General features: G+C 32.9%; 2 protein-coding genes and 2 long non-coding RNA genes across 4 annotated transcripts; 2 read left to right on the top strand and 2 right to left on the bottom strand.

The window, feature by feature from the left end:
* Nucleotides 1-5,747: 5,747 nt before the first annotated feature.
* Nucleotides 5,748-6,128, bottom strand: LOC112420159 (uncharacterized mitochondrial protein AtMg00810-like). Its single transcript, XM_024778822.1, has one exon. It carries the CDS (start codon nt 6,126-6,128, stop codon nt 5,748-5,750), a length of 381 nt encoding a protein of 126 aa, XP_024634590.1.
* Nucleotides 6,129-7,228: 1,100 nt separating this feature from the next.
* LOC11445305 ((3S,6E)-nerolidol synthase 1) lies at nt 7,229-11,263 on the top strand. Its single transcript, XM_003600056.4, has 7 exons — nt 7,229-7,370; nt 7,464-7,734; nt 8,866-9,241; nt 9,344-9,562; nt 9,733-9,871; nt 10,022-10,279; nt 10,816-11,263. The coding sequence occupies exons 1-7, from the start codon at nt 7,368-7,370 to the stop codon at nt 11,095-11,097; spliced, it is 1,548 nt and encodes a 515-aa protein (XP_003600104.2). The 5' UTR covers nt 7,229-7,367; the 3' UTR covers nt 11,098-11,263.
* Nucleotides 11,264-17,666: 6,403 nt separating this feature from the next.
* LOC11421723 (uncharacterized) lies at nt 17,667-18,261 on the bottom strand. Its single transcript, XR_003009814.2, has 2 exons — nt 18,118-18,261; nt 17,667-17,984 (listed from the first exon to the last, which is right to left on the bottom strand). It is a non-coding gene; the product is annotated as an uncharacterized lncRNA (long non-coding RNA).
* A 1,238-nt stretch (nt 18,262-19,499) lies between these two features.
* On the top strand, nt 19,500-20,172 carry LOC112420350 (uncharacterized). Its single transcript, XR_003010358.2, has 2 exons — nt 19,500-19,883; nt 19,955-20,172. It is a non-coding gene; the product is annotated as an uncharacterized lncRNA (long non-coding RNA).
* The last annotated feature ends 3,416 nt before the right edge of the window (nt 20,173-23,588 follow it).

Raw genomic sequence — 23,588 nt, 5'->3', positions numbered from 1 at the left:
ATCAACCATGATTTATTATCATTTTATTTTTCCTATAGAAATCATGAAATGGACCCGAAATGCATAAGAGCATCATCTCAGAGGATTCAAACTACTACCATACTGCTCATTTAGCACGTTTTTTTAAATAAGTTTCTTCTTAGGATCGAAATAAAAAATATATATAAACATTCGCATTTTCAGAATTGATAACATTAATTAAACATCTATAAACTAAAAATATAATAATTTATAATTGATAACCTTAATTAAACATTTGTTAAAAAAACATTAATTAAACATTTATAGACTAAAAATATAATAAAAAATGTTCATTTATTCTGTAAAAAAATGTTCATTAATTTTAAGAAATTGATCTAGAAGTTCTAGCTTAACTGTCGAAATTGTTAGGTCGGATGCCATGATCAGGGTTCGAATCTCGGTACCTCTATATGTGTGAGTTTACAATGACTTTGTCATTTCGTCTATCTAATTTTTTTTAAAAATTGAATGGATATCAAACACTTCCGCAGTTGTGGGGTCGTTATGCATGCATTGTACCACTCACTGGCCCTCTCGTGTGGACCATCCGGCCATGGTATAATCCATAATAGTACTATGTTCCTTTGAAGGACAATAATAGTTTTGCTTTGATAATGTATACTCTAATAATACCACTTGAAAATAAATTCACACATTCATTTTTCACGTTGTAAATGAACTTCTAAAAAATGGTTTAAATGGGCACCTCCGGTAAGAAATTTATTTATAGATAAAATGACTAAACCTTCTGATCACTGTAATAAACAAAAAAATATGTTTTAGGTTCATTCAATTATAAACCACATACATCATTTAATAAATGAATTTAAAATGTTGATTTTTGTTTATAATAGTGACCGAAGATGTAAGTAACAATTACTACATTGACAAACCTCGATCATGAAAATTACCTTTGTTGAACTATTTTCAACAAAAATACGTTTAAAAACGACATACACTTCAACTTTTAGTTTCACTGGATTATAATTTTACAAAAAAGATAATGGTCCATATTAATGACAATTATTTTTACCAGATTAATATGAACAAATAGTGTGTTGTTAGCAGACGCACATTCAACTTCTATTATATGTTGAATCTTCCTACTTTTTGATAATTTCATTGTTGGCGATGATCATACATTCTATCATAATGACGATATTATGATAGAATATGTGATCATCGACAAATATGCATTAATTCAACTATTTGTCATCATTGACCTAAATCTGCATTAAACATATTTTCAAATTTACCATAACAAATACCACTAAGTTTTGTTCATTTAAATAATGACCAAAATTTGTATGGATTGTGGACTTGACACATCTAAAGTGCCATGTCTTAGAATGATGTGTCTCTTACTACGTATCTCACATGCCACAAGTTTGATCAAAGGTCGCATGTTTTGAAATATGCGTCGGAATAGGGTGATGAATACCTACACATTCAAAATTTTAGGACTACCCAATCATCATTAGTGCCTTTTCAAATGCAACTTTATAAAAGACTTTTCTTTAACCCTAATTTTATTTACAGTTTCACTGCATGTCAAACTCTTTGCATTATCCATACAAAATTCTTGAGTTTTTCTTTGTAATCTTCACCAATGTCTTCACACAAAGCTTCAACTTCTTCCTCAACAATGATTTCCTACAACAACGAGATGCCGATCGACATTGGCTTTTGGAAACATGTACTTACTCTCATCCCTTTTGATCATAATTATTTACTCTTACTTTCCTTGGTCCTAATTTTGTTCTGAGAGATTTTTTTTTTTTTTTTTTGTGGTGGTCAGGATTTGAACTTCGGACCTTACATATATTATATGCATTGTTCCTACCAACTGAGATAAATTCACGATGATAGTTCCTTTAACTACACATTTTATTTTCCTCGCCTTGTTGGTGAGGAAATCCTTATTTATGTGTTCTATCATAGTTCCTTTTTTCACTTCAAAGTTGAGTGTAGTGAGAATGCCTCGTTATACCGTTAAAGATGACTACAAGCATCGGAGCATAAGAGTCGAAAGTGCCAAAGGTCCTTCAACAAATACTAAGGTATTCATGACTTCATCCAACTGTTTCGTTACCCCATCAAAGCCAACATGCTCATAGTGGCAGCGACTTTATATTTTTGGAGTTGTTATACTAACAACCTACATCTCCCACATGATAGTGATACCGTTGATGAGTCATAGTGGTGGAGTAAAAAAAATGCCAAAAGTCCCGTGAGCATAACTCAGTTTGTAGGACAATGCATTATTATATGTAGGGATCAGGGTTCGAACTCAGGACACCCCACTTATTCACCTTATAAGGTGAATTCTAGCCACTAAGCTGCCTGATAAAAAAAAACATGTCAAAATAAATTAGACTTTTTAAAAATTCAAAATATTTATTTTCACATTTTGAGTGACTTGAAATTGTGATAATAAAGCGTATTGAGATTGAGAAAAGAATGGCCGCAAATAATTTTATTTAAAAGTTAAGGATATTTTCATAATATTTCCTATAATTTTTTTGGTGGGGTACGCCATGACCCACCCCGAAATATTAAAGGGGCTCAGCCATTGATTTATTGGTCATTATTGACCTTCATATTGATCTTTCAATTTTTCATGATAGTGTAATTTTTATATGCATCTCATGTGTCTTTGTCTAAAGTTTCTTTGTTTCAACCTACAATAAGAAGAAGCACGGACAAAAAATTAGAAAAAATAGATAAGAGTGGCGAATTTTTTACGTATACTCACATTTTTAAGAATGAGTACAAGAAGAATTTATCTATGATTAAGGAGAGGATATACATTGTGAGTGTGTTAGCCAGTTTTTTTTATATGTTTATTTCGACAGAAAAGACTTATGTCGAAGATGAGTTTTTCACTTGGTGACATTTCTTTTGAAGAGGCAAGATCAAAAGGTCAAAGACACGTGAGAAGTTTATCAAGAAATCTGAAAGCATATCATGTGATAAGATTTTTAGTTTGATCCTACAAACAATTAATTTAAAACTAATGTTTGTTTACCAAAAACAATGGTAAACAGAGTGTAAATTAGTTTTTCATTGACACTCAACAAGAATGGAATATTTGGTAGTTATTTCTTAAAGAAAATTACAAAATAGACTTATATGTATGAAAAGATGATAAGTTCTTATTAGACAAGGGTGTAATTTTTCACCTTCAATTCATAGTCATTCGCCTCATGATTAAATACTTATATATAAATCTCCATGAGTTTAACTCAGTTGGTAAGTACAATATATATTATATGTAGAATTCGAGGTTCGAACCCCGGACATCCCATTTCTCCCATGTAAAATGTGTGAGCTCCAACCGCTAAGCTTTTTTTTAAAAAAAAATACTTATTGTTTTAAACTGTTAGAAGACTAATCACACGTTAACATGTGGCATAACTTACACCGCTTTAAGGCTCCGCGCCTGAGGTAGCACGCCAACTCAAGTGCATCCTGCTACGCATAAGTGCGCCCCTGCGTGAGGATCACCCTACACGTGTCCTTTATCGCTTCTAATCACACGTCACATAACCCAAAGACGGTTATGCCCAACACATGCATATATAAGGGTGAACTTGCTTCACCCTCAAGGTATGATTCACTTTTCACACCACTTTATCTACACACTATTTCTCTATCTCATTACTGACTTGAGCGTCAAAGTGTTAACATGCCTGCAGGAACCTTTCGTTTCACTGCGAAGACTCAACGCGGCCGTACCGGAAATCGTTGCCGTCACACCGAAACATTATCTACCACCGTTGTCACTCATCCGTTCCCACTTGACACATCACTTATATATAATAATAATTAATTTTAAACCTTAGTGCACAAGCACTATCTTCTTCACCAAGCTAGACTTGGGTCAATATGTCATCTGCTTATATTTATTGAACTCGATAATAGGTCACATTCGTGGCAATTTGTTTTTTACGAGACTGATGCTAAATAGTTTAAATAAAGATAAAAGTGAAAGAAAAATTCAGCCAAGATATTCCCTTTATACATTGTTAGAATGTATAGTCTTATAGATTTAGAACTTTTGAAGTAATTAAATTCGTATTTTCTTGATAGAGTTTATTCTTAGTTTTTTATAGACAGTGATGAGTTTAATCTAATTTTTTTTGGTACAAGAATTTAATCTACTCGATTGTGGGTCATTTGTTTTTAGCAAAATTTTCTTTTGTCTGTGTGACTACCAAGACGAGAGAATGAAAAAAACGTTATACACACAAAAGGAATGCTATGAACCCAACTAGGTAGTTGATAAAAATAGACACTACAGGAAAAGTTAAGAAATTGGTTGTTGAGAAAAAATAATTCATGACAAATCAATCTCTATTTGAAACACTATTAAAAAACTTACTACCTCCGTCCCTAATTATAAGACTCTTTTGAAAAAAAAAATTGTCCCTTTTTATAAGACCCCTTTGCTATTTCCAACTACATTAATTATTTCTTTACATACATGCCCCTATTTATTATACATCTTTTTCTTCAATCAACAATAAATAACATGTTGAAAACATAAACCAACTCTCTCTTAAAGGATAAAATTGTAAAAACAATAGTAATTACAAACATATTTAATACAAATATCCACTATCTTAATTCCCGTTATTTTTTCAAAAGGGTCCTATAATTAGGGACGGAGGTAGTATTTTTTATGATTTATATTATTTTAAAAGAGACTAATAGATCTCTAAACGTAATTAAACATTGACAATTGAGTCATTGACAATAATTAAAAAGAGACAAATTGATTCTTACAACATTATCTAATTGTCCTATTTTAATTATGAAAGTCTAAATAATCTCTTTTTAAATATTAGTATATCTAATTATCTTATTATCTATCCTCGAAGTTGTAGTCGTCGGTTCTAAAATTTTTAGTACCCTAAATGAACTAATAAAATAGTGTCCTTGTAATACTCAAATGTATGTTCTACTTCAATCAATGTTCTTTAAAAAATCATTTTCTATAGCAATCAAAACGATACTATTTGATATATTTTGTGACATACACTCTCCGATAGGGGTGTTCAAGTCCCTTAACCAAATCGAATCGAATCAGATCTTATGGTTCGGTTCGGTTCAGAGAACTGCTTTCATAAAAAACTATTTTTAATCTATAAAACTGGTACAACCCAGTTCAAAACCGGTTACTTCATTTTGAATCGATTTTCACTAAAAAGATGCTTTCTTTTCTTCCAAATCTGAATCGTATTTGTGTAAAAAAAATATGAAAAAAGGTCAGAATCAAATGTGAAGATGATTACAAAAAGAACCAACATAATTACTAACATAATTACATAAAGTCAAACATTCTATCATACCTCCGAAGTCGAAGCGGGAGGTTCACGAACGCTTAAACTGGTTCGAAAATTATCAAAAAGAACTCGAGGTTGGCCTTTGGTGAAGATGTCAGCAATCTGATGACGAGAAGGAACATGAAGGACGCGTGCCTTGTCACCCACGGCCTTTTCTCAAACAAATAGAATGTCCATCTCAATATGTTTAGTACGTTGATGTTTCATTGGATTAGCAGAAAGCTAGATGGAAGTAACATTATCGCAGTACTCCAAAGGAGCCTGGGAAAGTGGGTAGTGAAACTCTAAGAGAAGATTGCGAAGCCAACACGACTCAGAAACCACATTGTATTTAGCTTCTGCATTGGAGCAAGAAAGCGTGGGTTGTCGTTTGAAAGATCATGAAATGAGGTTGTCACCAAGAAACACACAATAGCCAGAGGTCGAACAACGAGTGTCAGGACATCCACCCCAATCAGCATCAGTGTAGGAGATAAGTTTCTCAATAGGGGATGGATAGAGATGCAAACCATAGTGTAGGGTGCCCAGAACATAACACATGATGCGTTTGAGGGCAAGCATGTGGTCGGTGCAAGGGGCATGCATGTGAAGACACATCTGTTGGCCAACATAAGAGATGTCAGGTCGGGTGAAAGTAAGATACTTCAAGGATCCTGCAAGACTTCGATATAAAGTGGGATCGTTATATGAAGTGTTGACGGTGGTACTGAGCTTCTGTTTGGTGTCAACTGTAGTAGCAAAAGGTTCACACGAGGCCATAAAATCGATTTGTGAGGGATTGACTCCTCTTTATAAACTCTTCTCAATACACCTCCCTCACGCCCAACACTTTTTGAGCTTGATGCGTGAATAGGTTTAGGCGGTCCTTGAATTTGACGAGCTCTGATACCATAAAGGAAATCAATTTCGTGCATTTCATTGGTAATGATTAATAGTTACAATATGTTGAGTCAAACCTAGGTGAGTAATTACACAATAATGGAGAGTAATTAAAAAATAATAACCAACGTAAATACTAACATAATTACATAAAGTCAAACATTCTATCATTTAGGATACGATACGACTAAAATACATTAACAATTTTTTTTTACTGAAACTTATGTGCAAATAAAATACTTGAAGAAAAGCAGCGTTGATTACTCTTCATTACAAAAGTAATAATTTTATAAAAATAATGCATGTGATCAAAATAAAATAAAAATGTAAAGTTTTCTTCATAAATCCTATTATATTTCACTCATATGTTGAGATATCAACATAATTATCATTAAAAGAACTCAATATCACTAAAAAAAATATCTCAATACAAATTTTGTCTATTAGTGGTTAATTGAATCTCTCTCTCTCTCTCTCTCTTCATCCACAAGAAATATAATTTTAAGTGGTTGATCGAAAAATAATTATACTTATGCATATCTAAAATTGAATCATATACATTTCCACTGAATTTTCACAACATTGTTTGACTTTTTTACCCTATATATTTTCTAGAATACATATATTTGAAGTATCTTATAAATATCCTTGTGTATCTATGGAGTATCCTATACATATTCGATAAGCTATTTTTTTTTTAAAATTAAAACAATTAACTTCATTACTTCGCGGGTGCGTATCCGTGGAGTATCAATATGATATGTATCCGGTATAGGCACGTCTCCGTTTTGAAGTATTCGAGCTTCATAAATAAATAAAGACCATATATATCATTAATTGAATGAATGCAAAATGTAAATTTTTGTTTATAATAATTATCGAAGGATGCAGTAGAACAATTTGAGTTTAGAAAAACTTCTTTCAGCGTCATCATTGTTGGATTGACGCAAATTCTCTGTAGACATTTTAGTAGCATTTCTCTTTTATTAAATATGAACCACGTGCATTATTTAAGATATAAATAGCCTCACATATCATCACTTCCAGTACAAGATACTCATCAACTTCCTTGAGTAAAGTCAGTTTTTCTGATCAAAGAATTAATTTCAGTTTTCAAGCATGGTAATTAAGTGTGTTGATTGAAAAGTACAAATAATAATATATATGTATTTTTTTATTTCAATGTTATGATCAATATCTGTTCTACATTTTCAGGATGCTATTTATGTCAAGCAAGCTTTGATGTGTAAGCAAGTTCACAAGAAACTTGTTACTAGTGAAGATCCAACTGAGAATTTTCATTTGATTGACATCATCCAAAGGCTTGGTATTGAACACTACTTTGTTGAGGAAATCAAAGTGGCTCTTGAGAAACAATTTTTGATATTGAGCAGCAATCCAATTGATTTTGTTAGTAGCCATGAACTCTATGAAGTTGCACTTGCATTCCGTTTGCTCAGACAAGGAGGCTATTATGTCAATGCAGGTTGGTTATGTTCTCTTTGGTCAGTCTCTGTGAGCATAGTTAAGTTGGCAGATATGTTGCCGTATGTAGAGTGTGGAGTTCAAAGTCAGGATTTTCCACTTATTCATTTTAAGGGGTGAATTTCTTGACAAAAAAAAAAATAAAAAAAAATCTCTTTGGGTCTCAAATCTAAACTCAAAAAATATTTGACATCATTTTAAAAATCAGTACATTTAACTTATTTTATTTTTTTGATGCAATTGAAAGATGATTGCATTCTCTAAACTACACTCCATATGCACTTATTTCATAATTCTGAAAACAAAATTATTGGAAAATGAAACTTAAATATATTACCTTGTATTATATCAATTACATCTTTAAATACAGTAGAATCAGTTAAAATTCTCTTATTTTTGTACCACTAAACTTCTAATTTTTGTTGGTTATATTCAAGACCACACAAAGTAAACGTATACTAAAATCAAGAATTAGAACTTATCTGCATAATACATATATATATATATATATGATTGAACTACTAGAACACGACAAGTTAGTGACTGAAATTAGTCGCAAAAAAACTAACAAAACACAATAAGATATATATATATATATATATATATATATATATATATATATATATGAAAATTAAAGACCAAAATATCACTACCAAAAAAACGTGATTTAGTGAAGGAAATTAGCGAGGAAACTATCCCTCACTAGTTGCGACGAAATTACAGAGAAAAGTTATGTCGTAAAACTGAAATAGTTGAACATTAGCGATGAACTATGTGATGATACATCTAGCACAAATTTTTTGTCAGAAACCTAATCAGTGTGAATTTAATGAGGAATTGTGCGACCGAATTTATCCCACTCTAACGGTCCCGTCTCAATTTTCGTCACTAATACATAGGATGCTAGCGGTGATATATTTTAAGATGGAATTTAATTCAGTCTCAAAAAACTTTTAAAAAATTATTAAATTATAAATAGTTTAAAGCTTATTCTTTTTTGAAATTATTTAATTAAAATAGTCTAGATAATTATCTAATTAAATTTTAGTGACTAATATAATTAGATGATTTAGCAACCAAAAAATCACTCAATAAAAAATAAAATGTATTTTGTTTACAATTGGTTATGCAGAGTTATTTGACTGCTTGAAGTGTAGCAAAAAATCATTGAGAGTAAAATATGGTGAGGATGTGAAAGGTCTCATTGCCTTGTATGAAGCATCCCAACTAAGTATTGAAGGAGAAGATGGTCTCAATGATTTAGGGTACCTCAGTTGTGAGCTTCTTCAAGCATGGCTTCCAAGACATCAAGACCATATCCAAGCTATATATGTTTCAAACACTCTTCAATACCCTATTCACTATGGTTTGTCAAGATTTATGGATAAAAGCATATTCATCAATGATTTGAAGGCTAAGAACAAATGGATCTGTTTAGATGAACTTGCTAAAATGAACTCCAGCATAGTTAAGTTCATGAACAAAAACGAGAGCGTTGAAGTTTTCAAGTACGACATCCATTTTTTCTTACACCTGCGATACCTATTTAATCGCGTTTGAAAAATATGGTTAATTCAATTTACTAACGTATTTATTTCCTATATTGATAGATGGTGGGAAGACCTTGGACTGGCCAAGGAGATGAAGTTTGCAGGTTATAACCCTCTGAAATGGTACATGTGGCCCATGGCATGTTTTACAGATCCATGTTTTTCGAACGAAAGGGTTGAGCTCACCAAACCAATCTCTCTAGTTTATATTATTGATGATATTTTCGATGTTCACGGAACATTGGATCAACTTACTCTATTTACAGAAGCTGTTAACAGGTATTAAACTTTTGATAAATATAGACATTTTATTTGCTAATACATGTATATAATTATAGTCCTGCATCAAGATAAGTGAGATTTTATTTCATTTTTTTGCTAAAAAACTTTTATAGCATTTGATATAACTTTTGTAGCATTGTATTAAAATGATGTTTAACTAAATTCAGATGGGAGATGGATGGTGCAGAGAATCTTCCCAACTTCATGAAAGTTTCTCTGAGTTCTCTATACAAAGTTACCAATAATTTTGCTGAAATGGTCTACAAAAAGCATGGATTCAACCCTATAGATACACTTAAAATATCGGTAAACTAATTAATAAACTGTTGTTTTACTTCATAGTATCTTTTTTAGCTTAACTAAAGTTCTGGATTCGAATCCAGTCTTGGACATGCAGCAGCGTTGAAACTCTCGAGGAAACTAACGAGTATATCTAACAAACTTTGTATGAAACAGTGGGTGCGCTTATTAAATGCTTTCTTGAAAGAGGCTCATTGGTTGAATTCTGGTATTTTACCAACAACAGAGGAATACTTGAACAATGGAATTGTGAGCACAGGAGTTCATGTTGTACTTATCCATGCTTTCTTCCTCATGGATCATGCTAAGGGTATAACAAAGGAAACTCTTTCTATCTTAGATGAAGAATTTCCAAATATCATTTATTCAGTGGCAAAAATTCTTCGTCTCTCTGATGATTTAGAAGGAGTTAAGGTAAGAAAAAATTCCACCATTTGAATACTGCATAGAAATTTTGGGAGTAGTATTAAGTAGTATCACAACTTAATACTACTTACAACTTCCATGATTTAAACACTGCATAAAAAATTTTGGAGTCTTTTTTAATACATATAATAATAAGATAAATCGGCAGAAATATATGAATATATTATTAATTATATTTATAAATTGTAAATACAATCAAGTAAATTTCTTTCAAAAAAAAAAAATACAATCAAGTAAATTATAATTTGTCATTAAATAAATTTAAATAGTTGAAATACATTTTTCTCCATTTAAATGAATCTGAAATACATTGTTAAATGTTGTGTTCCACTACTAAAGAAACAAAAATTAGTGAGGGAAATTTAGAGAAGGAAAACGTGAAATTCCTCTCTAATTCTGTCATTAAATTTTACGACCAAAAAATTTGTGAGATATTTTATTTTTTCCGTCTCTAATTTTCCTCCTTAATTTTCTTTTCTAATAGTGTTCTAATGATATCCAATTTTACTCATGCACGAATACAGAGTGGAGATCAAAATGGTCTTGATGGATCATATCTTAATTGCTACATGAGTGAGCACCAAGATATTTCATGTGAAGATGTGCAAAGACATGTTGCTGAGATGATTTTAAATGAATGGAAATGTCTAAATCAAGAAATTTTGAACCCATATGTATTTCCATCATCATTTACCAATTTTTGCCTTAATGCTGCTAGAATGGTTCCTCTCATGTACCATTATAAGAGCAACCCAAGCCTCTCTAGTCTAAAGGAACATGTCAAGTCATTGATTAAATCATGTTAGTGTTTGTTTGAATTTAGTACATTCTCAAATTATGTAATTTGTGTAAAACTAAGTTGTTTCAAGTTTCTTATTATAAATTAAGAAAAATGCTATTTCAAGCGAAATACGACACATGTGGCATGTATTTCACCCATCCACTAGTTTATGATTTCCATCTTTTTCTCCCCACCTCCCATGATTTCCGCTCACATCTGCTTTTTATTGACTTGTTTTTATTCTTGATAGATTCGGGATAATACTTCTCGTTGTCTATAGCAATGCTGATAAATTATACTCCCAAAGTGCTTTCGGTTATTTTATTTGTCGTTTATGTTTTTTTCTTCCTCAAGTATGTCATTTAACTTTCATAACTTTTTATTTTTTTGCTAGAATTTAACTTTCATAACTTGTACATTGTTCCCTTCAAAATATTTTGTACAACTCCTATTATTGGGCGGATACATTGTTGATATTTTGTACAACTCCTATTACAAAATATCCAACATGACTGTTAAGTGTTTAATAATTAATTTTATTGAAAACAAAAAGAAAATCAAATTGATTAAAGTTCACATATGTAAACACAAATTACAATAAATAAACTACTTAGTGGAGTAGCTTAAAAGGTGTTTCAAGAATACTCTAAGATCTAAAACGAAAATACATTGTTCAAGTTAGAATTATAATTCATAAAAATGTTTCCTAAGCGTCTGCTTTTATAGTCTTCATTTGTTGATCTGATGAGTCTCTCTTTGGCGATCACTTAAGCCCATTAAAATATGATTATGAGCCTCTCATTTGTAGTCTAGTATCAGAACAGTTGTGTGTCAACTTGGTTACAAATTGTCTGTATAGGGCGCGTGAAGTCGAGGCACACTAGTGTCAAATACGTTGGTCATTTGTACAAGACACGTGAAGTCATAGCGCACACATATTGCATCACTGCATTGTGTAGCAAGTCATGAAGCACTTGGAAGGGACCACAACATGATGACTTGCACAACACGAGCTTGGCATCTTGAAAAGGTAAACTAGTGATGTGGTATGGCCTAGCTAGACATGGTGAGGTAACATAACTTTAACAATCAAAAAGTGTTAATGTAAGACATGGCTGAATAAGTTGATATGGACTAAATTGAATAGTAAAAAAAGTGTTGAGGTAGTACCTCGCTGGATGAGGTGAGTTGGCATGACTTGAACAATCACACAAGTGTTAAGATAGGAACTAGATAGACGAGGTGAGCTAGCATGACTTGAACAATCAAACTAGTTTAGTTATGAGTGGGGTCTAGCCAGTCAATTGAAATATTAAGAGCCATGTGATATGATCGTCTATTTCAGTCCACAATCTACGAAGCATCAAATTTGTTGAGGTATAAACTTTCTTTCTTACTCACGTCAGCCCATACCAGTCCACATCTTACCATACATCAAGCATGCTAAGGGATCAACATTTCTTCTTCATCAGATCACTCTATACCAATTCACAATTCACCAAGCGTCAATTATGTTAAGATATAGATGTTTATTCTTCATCAGATCAGATCATACTCGTCAACAATCCCATAAGCATTAAGCCTGTTAAGGTGTAAACATTTGTTTTTCTTCAGGTTGATCTATACCGATCCATAATTTTCAGTTGACTTTTTTAAATGCGATAGTGTTTTGACTCAGTAAAAAGTTATAAATGATAGTTGGATTCCACTTTTTCAAACTTCCACTCTCATCATCTTTGAACTTTTGAAGGGATTGAATTGTTGATCTTGTCCCATCAATTGTACCTACATCATTTTTCTCCATGCTCATTATTTTCAAGTGGACCTCCTCTTATGTTGTCTTTTAATCTTTTCTTTTGTCCAAAGTATCCTCCTCAAAAATAGATACTTACGATTTAACACAATTATTTATAGGTGGATAATGAAGTGAAGCATATATATATATATATATATATATATATATATATATATATATATATATATATATATATATCATTCACGTGCAAGTCCTATCTTGTTGCAATAAGTGTGACACACTTTGTTCTGTTCAAAGGACAATAACACAATCTTGTCTTGCTATAACAGAATGTAGAGAGAGAACCAACTCACATTTAACCCGTTCCCTCATCACTTCAAGTCATTATTTTAAGGCTAAAATATGGTTTTAGTCCCTGCAAATATGCCTCGTTTTGGTTTTAGTCCCTGGTAAAAAAAATTTGTTTTTGGTCCTTGCAAATTTTTTTGTTTTTGGAAATAGCCCCTGACCCCACTTTTGTGATGATTTGCATACGTGACACATTATAACTGAACAAATTTTGTAGTTTATAATCCCTGCAAAATATTTTGTTTTTGAAAAAGATCCCTGCAAAATTTTTTATTTTTGAAAATAGTCCCTTGAATCATACATGACCAAATTAATTTTTTTTTCTCATAATTTTTTTCAATCAAAAGTTGCGCTCCTTCAGCATCTTGGTCCTCATCATTCATCAATATAAATAACTTCTTTAAATATTTTATTTTCTTAAACTTTTTTTGATCGTATTTATTTTCTTAAACTATGAATTTATTATTTAATTTATATAAAAATAAATAAATGCCAATCAACAAACTTTTTTAATGCATTATTATGTTTCTATAGTGTTGTATTTTTTGGTAATTTTATTTTATATTTCTAAATAGCATCCTTAAATAGACATTACAAGTGTACTCGTGAGCTTAGCTCATTTGACTTGAACAATGCATAATATATGCAAGGTTTGGGGTTCAAACCCCGGCCACTACCAAAAAAAAAAATTAGACATTACAAGTTTTCTTGTTGGATTCATACATAAATTTTTTGTGAGAATGTATTTATTAAAAGAGTAAATTACACTCCCCTCCCCTCTAAGATGCTTGAATTACACTTCCCTTCCCTCTTATGTTAAAATATACAATCCCCTCCCCTCTTATGTTAAAATATATAATCCCCTCCCCTCTTATTCAAAACATATTAGAAAACAAGCACTGTAAACACAGTATCCACCATCGCCCATCGTCACTACTCACCCACAAAGAACACCCTCAGAATAAAACTCCTAGACCCAACACCCAAGCTGAGTCACATTTCGAAGAGCACCTAACCGAAGGATCATTCAGCTATCACAAACCTCGCGACCTCCGATCCACCGAAAGAGCACAACGCAAAGCCCAAAAACCAACTTAAGTCAAAGAACTGACTCCCGATCTCGAATCAAAAATGATCGGCCCAACAAACTATAGTACGAAATTAGCAGGGCACCCCTCGCCCCCGGTACACCAGAGAAAAACCAAATCAAGTCAAACAAAGATTGCAGCTAGACCCCGACTCCTGATCTCGAAACCAAATGAACCGACCCACCGAAAACCAGCACACAATATGTAAGACGAAAAACATAGCATGCGAAGTTTGAACAATAAACAAATCAAAAGGAAAAGGCTCAACACAACGTGACACGCACCCTCCAAACTTCGTAAACACCTAAACTACCCAAAAAGCACAAACAAGAGCTAGTAACGACAAACATGGACCCGTGTAACAGAGGTTGCTTCTAAAGGAAATCACCCATAACAACCACCTACATCCTCACCTAAGCAACGCCAACCACCACCACACATCATCACCACCACCACAACAACTGAATAACCTCCACCAGCACTGCATCACCACCGCGTATCACCACCACTGCATCACTATGCCGCCAAACATCCTCACCAAGAAACAGGCATCAACACAAATATAGATCTAGATGAAGAGGAAATCCAACAACAAAACACGAGCAGCGACGTCGGTTTGAAGTGAAAGCACAACCAAAATCATAGAAAGGCGGCCGCCGATGACAAGGAGAGGCGTTCGTCGGCGGAGTAAAAGAGAACCAATGGTGGAGCGAAACGGCGGACCAAAAAAAATTCAAAAACAAAAAATTTTGCAGGGACCAAAAACAATTTTTTTTTTACCAGAGACTAAAACCAAAACGAAGCATATTTGCAGGGACTAAAACCATATTTTAGCCTTATTTTAATGCATCCCTCACATCACTTTTTTTTAATGCAAAGAAAAAAGTTTATTATTCCCTCCAATTCTTTTTATGAGACTTTTAAGTTATCAAAAATAAATATATATGGTTCAAAATTTAGACCAAATATACCTTATGAAAATTTTAATTGGATGAAATCTTTTGAAATTCTTAACCTAAAAAAAGTAATCTTGCTTAAAAAAATCGATTGTATAAATCAATTTAAGATGCCTCATCATCTTTAGGAAGTCTAAAAGGGCCACATGATGAACATGTTTAAAGTTAACTGTATGTCGAGCGTTTAAGCAGAACTTGGTACCATTTTATGTTGACTTGAATGTCTATTATAAATAAGATCGAAGGAAGTATAAAAGAACTTGTATAAGATGTGCGAATACAACAAATAAAAGTAACAACATAAAGAGCTATCTCCAAGAAATAGAGAAACAACTTCTAGACCAACCAAGAACCGAAGAAAGATTATCCAACTCCAACCAACACTACCAATTTCAGAATTCATCCAACAACATGCTACCTAGCAGACAAGACATAGTGCCCCAGTTAACAATAAGAGAAAAAGCAAGCATTCACACCTAACATGAAAACACCACCGACAAATAAAGAACTAGCTTTCAAAACCAATAGACTATATACTAACTTGAGCTTGATTGGACAGAACCATTGTCCTATGCATTGCAGACCTGCTCCAATAACTCTGCATGTACAATAACTGAGACCGATAATTGCATCGCTACTACAGCCACTCTACAAAATGACAAAAAATGCCACCGCTAAGAGAGACCGGACCTCGTACAAACAGTGGCAGAGCCAAATAATTAATAGAGCCTGGGCAAAAATTAGAGTCAGGAATTTTTGTGCGCACATATGAAAATATTGAGTTTGCCCAATTTTTATTTATTTTTAAGTGGGTTAATGGGCTATTGGGCTGAACAAAATATAAAGAAAGTATCGATTAAGCTCGGGCGAGTGCCCGGGGTCGTCGGGTGGTGGCTCCGCCCGTGCCTAAAGAGAAGAAAATTCACTATGAGCAATAAAAATGAGGAAAACACAAGAAAGAGGGAGTTTGAATTGTATTTGACGTTTTGTCGATATTTTGTCAAAGATACAAATAATAACAGAAAGTAAAGAGATAAGGAAAAGAGCTAACCCGGGTGTGTTTGGTTTGCAAAACAGTAAGTACTGGACAGAACAGTACAACACAAGGCAGAACAGCACAGGACAAATTTTTTATGACATTGAGTAATTTTTTGTTATATACGATTTTTGAGGGACAAAATGCTATTTTGGTATTTTAGACAACTTGTACGTGGGACAAAAAGTTGTGCTGTGGTTTGGTGAGGGACAAAAATATGAGTTTTTGTCCTGTCCCTTGCCACCAGTTTGTCCTGTACCTGAAACAGTTTTACAAATCAAACATTGGACAACTAGAGTTGTTCTGTCCTGTCCTTCATTATCCTGGTTCACCCTACAACCCGAGATTACTTCCGACTCCCTTACACTTTTAAGGGATTTTACACTATAATCAAATCGTGATTACAACAAAACCACTAAGACAATATTGTCCCAAATTTCCTTGTCTCAACTTAGAGAACTTCCTAATCTCAAACTAAAATAGGGATCATTTACTTAATTAACCTTTTATTTTTTTATTGTGAAGACTAAAAACTGGTTGATTATCAAGTTTGAATAATCTTCGAAACATCTACCATCGAGGAAAATTTTACTAATTATTTACATTGGTTTTAATATTACCTTAATTGTGGATTATTTTGGAAATGATGTTATATTCACTTGATATGCTTTTACGTCATAACCTCAATCTAAGCTTTCTTTCTCCTTCATTCGTCGAGGAGGGGTGATTTTAAGTTATTTTTTGACCTAAAATCAACCCTCTACATCTTTTTTTTTTTTTTCTCTTTTCTTTCAATCTAAATAAGTGGTTTTAACATATATCAAGTTTTTCCTTTTGTGATTTCGTCGTCTAATTGCGGCGTTGTGTTGTTAGTCGTCTTGTGCGGCATTTGATTTTGCGTCTTGTCGCGGTGTTTGTTTAGTTCCTATTGAAATATCAACATTAGTCATTTACAAGTTCAATCAATGATTTGAGCATCAAAGTTGCAGATCCGGAAGCATGAGAATTTCGGTGATTTAGATTTTATTATATTACTTGCAGACATTTTTCCGTTGTATGCTATTAAGGTGTTGTGAGTTTGTTTGCAGATTCATCCTTTACGTTTCTAGCGAATTTTGTATCTGATGTAATGTACTCTCTCAATTTGATTGAATGAATATCGTTTTGTTTTTGTCAAAAAAATGCTTTTACTTCATTATGATTTTAATATTATATACTTTTTTCATTTGTTGTATCTTAAAAGTGAAGGTCGTCACACACATACCCTTAAGTGTGTTTTTGTCAAGTTTCTTTTGAATCATTTGTATTTAGCTAGGTTCAAAGACTGATAAACACATACATATTAATATTTATAAAGTATATATGACTCAACAATTTTATGGTTAATTCAGAAAGAGAATAAATAATTAGTGAACATAATCAAACATTGACTTTATTTATTAAATGAGCTATATAATTCTACAGTGAGTATATATAATAGTACTTTTATTGTATAATAAAGATACTTTTGAGCTTGTCAACAAAAGGGAAATGTCAAAGAAACATAAATATAATTTTGAAAGAAATTATAAAAGTACTACCAATACGGTTTGAAGTAACATAAATTTGTTTTTACTCATAATTGTTACTCTTTTCCGCAATCACATTTAAAATTAAGGCAAGATGGTTTGAACGGACGTCGACATTCTTTGTATATACAATGAATATCAATATGGCAGTTAAGTGGATCTGCATGTCAAAAATAAAATAAAGGATTGTTATCATTAAAAGATGATCAAATAATCTCTCAAAAATAATATGATCAAATAATTTATGTATGATATAAAAGTAAATTTGAAAATGGTTTGTAGAAATTACTTACCAATTAATGGTCTTGGAATACGAACCGCTCCAACAATAAATAAAGAAAGAAATATTGTCAAAGCATAAATCAATTTGTGAAGTTGAGCCATATTTTCTTCCTATGCATGTAATAATTGAAAATTATTTGATGAATTTATAAGGAACAAATTTAGACTGGTGCTAATAAAAAAAAAACAAAACAAGTTACACCCAAATTTATTTAAAATTTTACAATAATATCAAAATTGTCCTCTTCATGTAAATTTTTAAAAACCCATCTTTTATGATCATTCTGAACCCTTACCCCCTTTCATCCACAAATCACCATAGATGTGCAACCAATATCTAAATCAACATCTTTGTTATTGATATGTACTATATTCATAAAGGTTAGTGAATTTCATTTTCGATGAGTTTCTATTTGTTTATTGTTTGTTTTGGTATGAGATATGCCTGTCAATTTGATTTTAAGTGAGAGGTTAGTGTAAATTAAGTTTACGTGTATGTATATAAAAGGGGTTAGTGTAGTTTACGTATGTAGGTTAATGTAAATTCAAGTTTACGTATGTTCAATTTAGGTTAGTGTAAATTCAGTTTACTTACATTCAATCTAGATTAATGTAAATTAAGTTTACTTATGTTCAATTTAGGTTAATGTAAATTTAGTTTACGTATGTATATAAGAGGTCAGTGTAAATTCAGTTTACTTACGTTCAATCTAGGTTAATGTAAATTAAGTTTACTTACGTTCAATCTAGGTTAATGTAAATTAAGTTTACTTATGTTCAATCTAGGTTAATGTAAATTCAGTTTACTTACGTTCAATCTAGGTTAATGTAAATTAAGTTTGTAAATTCAGTTTACTTACGTTTAATCTAGGTTAATGTAAATTAAGTTTACTTATGTTCAATTTACGTTAATGTAAATTTAGTTGATTTGAAATTTTTATTTTAGTTAAAGGGTATATTAGTCATTCTCGGGTGTAACTTATTTTTTTTTTTGGTGTGACTAGCACCAGTCAAAAATTTATTGTTTGTTAATTATAATTAAATAGACCGTAGCACTTTAGAGTTGCAATAAGCCATTAATAAAGTTATATTTTTTTGTTAAATGCCTCTAAGATATATCAAATTTGTTTATTTCTCAAATGCATTGATTTGATCACATAATTAAACCATATCTAACATATCACATAAAAGTCTTGGTGATAATCAACCATCATTATTTATTTTATCATAACTTCATTTTATTTTATTTTTATTTCTCTTTAGCCTTTCACAAAATACAAGGGAAAAAACGAATAATAACCATTATTTTTTTATCATAACTTAATTTTATTTTATATTTATTTCTCTTTTAGCTTTTCATTAAAGACAAGAACACAATTCTTTAAAAAAGATAAACTTTTATAACTTTTACATTGTTGACATTATTTGTATACGATCCTGTTTCGAACCATGCACCCAATTGTGGAAGTTAAAACTCCAAACTTTTTTACAATTAAAGAAATGAAGACCAGACTATGCTTTGGAAATTTCTATCCGGGAGTACAAAATCGATACTTGGAAGCTGATACTGATAGAAGAAAAAATTCATGTCGACATGCGTCAAGGGCATAGCCTCATGCATGAGGCGCATCATGATCACCAGTTCGTGGAAGCCCAAGAACTTGGAGGTGGTAGAAGGAAAACCCGTGTTACCATGCATGAGGTGCATAGCCTCATGCACCAGGCCCATCGTGATCAACAATATTTTATTAAGGCGAAGGAGTCTATCAATTAAGAAGTAAATTATATTCTTCATAGTTGCAATCAAACACGAGCATAATTCCTAAATAGTTGATAAATTCTTTACAGATTTTTGGTGAGTCAAAGATTGAAACCGCCATGGAAATCACCATGGATAAAGCTTGAAGCTCTAGAAAAAGAAGAGAAAGAATGTATTGATTAATTGATGAAAACGGTTACAAGAGTAGCTTATATAGAAGCTGAGATCTGTAACTAACTACATGCAATACAAATGAAATGTAAATGTAAGTGAAATTACAAATGCACTAAGATAACTTGCGCGCTAAGTAACTTCTTTATTTTCCTGATTATGTACATGCCTATCTTTTTCTTCAATGCTTTCGTCTGATACCCCCCCCCCCCCCCCCCCCCCACAAGATGGAGGTTGATATATATCAAGCATGCCTAGCTTGTTGATACACTCATAGAATTGACGAGGTCCTAAAGCTTTGGTAAAACATCTGCAGTTTGATTGTGGGAGGAAATGGGAAGTAATCTCATAACACCAGCTTGCAGTTTCTCATGAACAAGATGACAATCAATATCTAGATGTTTGGTACGCTCATGAAACACAGGATTAGCTGAAATATGCAAAGCACTTTAATTGTCACAATAAAGCATAGGAAAACGAGATGGTGACTGCTGCAAGTCATGAAGAAGAAAGCACATCCATTGCAATTCACGAGTTGGTGAGGCCAAAGCTCTATATTCTGCTTCTGCAGAGGAACATGATACAATGTTTTGCTTCTTTGATTTCCAAGATACTAAAGATTTACCAATGAAGAAGCAATATCCATAAATGGATTTCCTGGTATCTATGCACCCTTCTCAATCAGCATCACTGAATCCTAACAACTGTAAATCAGATGATTGGGGAAAGAACAAACTACGGCCTGGTGATCTCTTGAGGTATCTAAGAGCTCTAAGAGCAACTTGATAATGAATTACAGTGAGTGAAGCCATAAACTGACTTAATTGTTGAGTGGCATAAGCAATATCTGGTCTGGTAGTTGTGAGATATAGTAATCTTCCCACCATCCTTCTATACGCAGAAACATCATGATGAAGAAAACCTCCATCTTGATGTAAACGAGTAGCAGGATCAAGAGGAGTGCTGATAGGTTTGCAATTGGTGAGTTTAGCATCCTCCAAAAGTTCCAGGCATACTTTCTCTGGAACAGAGTAATACCTTTGGAAGAACGTGCCACTTCAAGACCAAGAAAGAATTGAAGCTGTCCAATATTTTTGATTTTAAAGCTGTGATGTAGAGAAAGCTTCAATTCATCAAAAACAATAAGAGAGGTACCAACAAGGATGATGTCATCTACATACACTAAAAGTGCAGTAAAAGAGGAAGCAGTAGATTTTGTGAACAAAGTGTGATTAGAAGTAGCCTGAACAAAACCTTGTGCATAGAGAAATTGAGTGAGGTTCTCAAACCATTGTCTTCTTGCTTGCTTTAGGCCATATAATGATTTAAGAAGCTTACAGACTTGGCCTGATTTAGGAGGAGAAACTCCTTGAGGCACTCTCATGTACACATCTTCATTCAAGTCTCCATGAAGATGCCAACCATGAATAGATGCAAGAGCGAAAAGTACTCTAATAGTTGATAACTTGGAAACAGGTGAAAAAGTCTCAAAGTAATCCAAACCTTCAGTTTGAGTGTAACCATGTGCCACTAGTCTTGCTTTGAACCTTTCAACACTCCCATCATCATGTCTTTTAATTTTATAGACCCATTTACTTTCAATGGCTACAACATTGGGAGGTAAATCCACAAATTTCCAAGTATGGTTAGCATTGAGTGCTTCAATCTTAGTCTGCATAGCAGCTAACCATCTAGAGTCTTGACTAGCTTGATGATAAGTAGTGGGTTCAATATCATGTGAGATATAAAGAGCATAAATTTGATGATGTGGTGCAAACTGAGAGTAACATACATAGTTTGTCATAGGGTAAGCAGTGGAGTGACAAACATAATCTTGTAAGTGTGATGGAGTTTTGCTGACTCTCTGAGACTATCTAACAAGTAAAGGTTGAACATCTTCAACATCATTATTCAGATGTTTAACATCATCATGAACAACATTATCATCATAGACATCCTCAGTGTCTGAAGTGTCTTCAACAGATTCTTTTGTAGCAGCAGGTAGGGATAGGAATAGGCCAAGCCGGTGTCATACCCCAAATTTTGACCCAAGATCCCACTGACACGTGTCACTTGACCCTGATCGGACTTAAACGTTTCAGTGAAAAATTCGGCAGGGAGGTATTTTAAAATACCTCATAAAGTTCCGAATCGGGCCCTCTTCTCTCAGTCTTTAATTATTTATTTCCATCTTTTAAATTTTTTAGTTTAGAATTCTAAATTTTAATTTTAGTCCAAAATTAGATTAAATTTCTTTTATTTTTATTTAAAACCAAAAATGTAGACATTATCCTTTTATTATTAATTTTTCTTTTTTTTTAAGTCCCAAAAAGTCCAAAAAATCCAAAAGGTCCAGGTGCAGAATAACAGCATCACGCGTATGCTGTTCTAATCCAAATCCGGATTCACGCTTCCTCTGAAACAAATCCAGTAAAAAACAGACGCATTTCCCTTTTTCTCCTCCACAAGCTACTGATTTTTTGCTCATCAGTAACAAACCCTAGCCTCAAACTCACTCTATAAATAGAGACCTGCACAACAAAGAAAAACACACAAAAAAACGGAGAACAACAGAGCACAGCAGAACACACGAAAAACGCAGAAGCAAGAGCAACAGAACACGGCATCGCACAAACACCCACACACGGCATCACAACACGGCACGGCAACATAACAAACACACGCACAGGCGCGCAACACAAGCACACACGCGCACAACTCAACGTGCATACAGACGGTAACGCACGCACAAAAGGAAATCACAAACCGGCACCATAACAAAACCGGATCCACAAAAAAACAAAAAAGGTATAAATTTCTTTCTTTTTTTTTAGATCTAGGCGTTTGGGTAAAGGTTTTGGGAATTTGAAGGCTAAAGGTGAACAGAGGGAGGGAAGTAGAAGAGAAAGAGCGAAAAAAAACAAAAAAAGGGAGCTTTTTTAGCTCCGGCGCGGCGGCGCAGCCGCGATGGCTCGCCGGCCACCGCGCCGGAATTCCCCCGGCCACCCCATCTCCAACCGGAGAAGAAGAGAGAGAACAGAGAGTTTAGAGAGAGAAGGGGACGGAAGAGAGAGAAGGAGGGGAAGGAAATGAAGAAATTTAGGGTTTACAACCCTTATATACTCTTCAAACCGGGTCGCCCATGACCCATGACCCGCGACCCGGTTCGTTTACTTAAAGCCCATTTCTTTTTTTTTTTTTTTTGCTTTCTGCACACCCCTGCTTACTACTGCACCCCACCTTGTGTTTGGACCTTTTTTTTTTTATTCTCTTTCATATTTATTTATTTTTCTTAGCCTTTTAATTTTATTGCAGACCTTAGAATGTAAATAGGCTTTTTATGTAATAGTCATAGATTTTATATTTCTAAATTAGCCGCGCTTTTATTCTTTATGCTCCGTTAGTTTATATATTTATTCAAAAATCACAAAAAACATGCAAATAACCAAAAAATCACAAAAAACATTTTTCATAATAAACCTTGATCCTAAATCAAGTGATCGTCCTTTTTTTTCATTTTATTTTCTTAATCAAATATCAATCAATTTAATC

Source organism: Medicago truncatula, chromosome 3 (genome assembly GCF_003473485.1).
Source record: "Medicago truncatula cultivar Jemalong A17 chromosome 3, MtrunA17r5.0-ANR, whole genome shotgun sequence".
NCBI classification, from domain to species: domain Eukaryota; kingdom Viridiplantae; phylum Streptophyta; class Magnoliopsida; order Fabales; family Fabaceae; genus Medicago; species Medicago truncatula.
Note: the sequence above shows the minus strand (reverse complement) of the source record. Positions and strands in the feature narration are given on the sequence as shown.

Coding starts and splice junctions, on each gene's coding strand:
- LOC112420159 (XM_024778822.1), bottom strand. CDS start 6,128: ATGGCCTCGTGTGAACCTTTTGCTACTACAGTTGACACCAAACAGAAG.
- LOC11445305 (XM_003600056.4), top strand. Junction 7,735..8,865: donor AGGCTATTATGTCAATGCAG/GTTGGTTATGTT, acceptor TTGGTTATGCAG/AGTTATTTGACTGCTTGAAG. Junction 9,242..9,343: donor GAGAGCGTTGAAGTTTTCAA/GTACGACATCCA, acceptor CTATATTGATAG/ATGGTGGGAAGACCTTGGAC.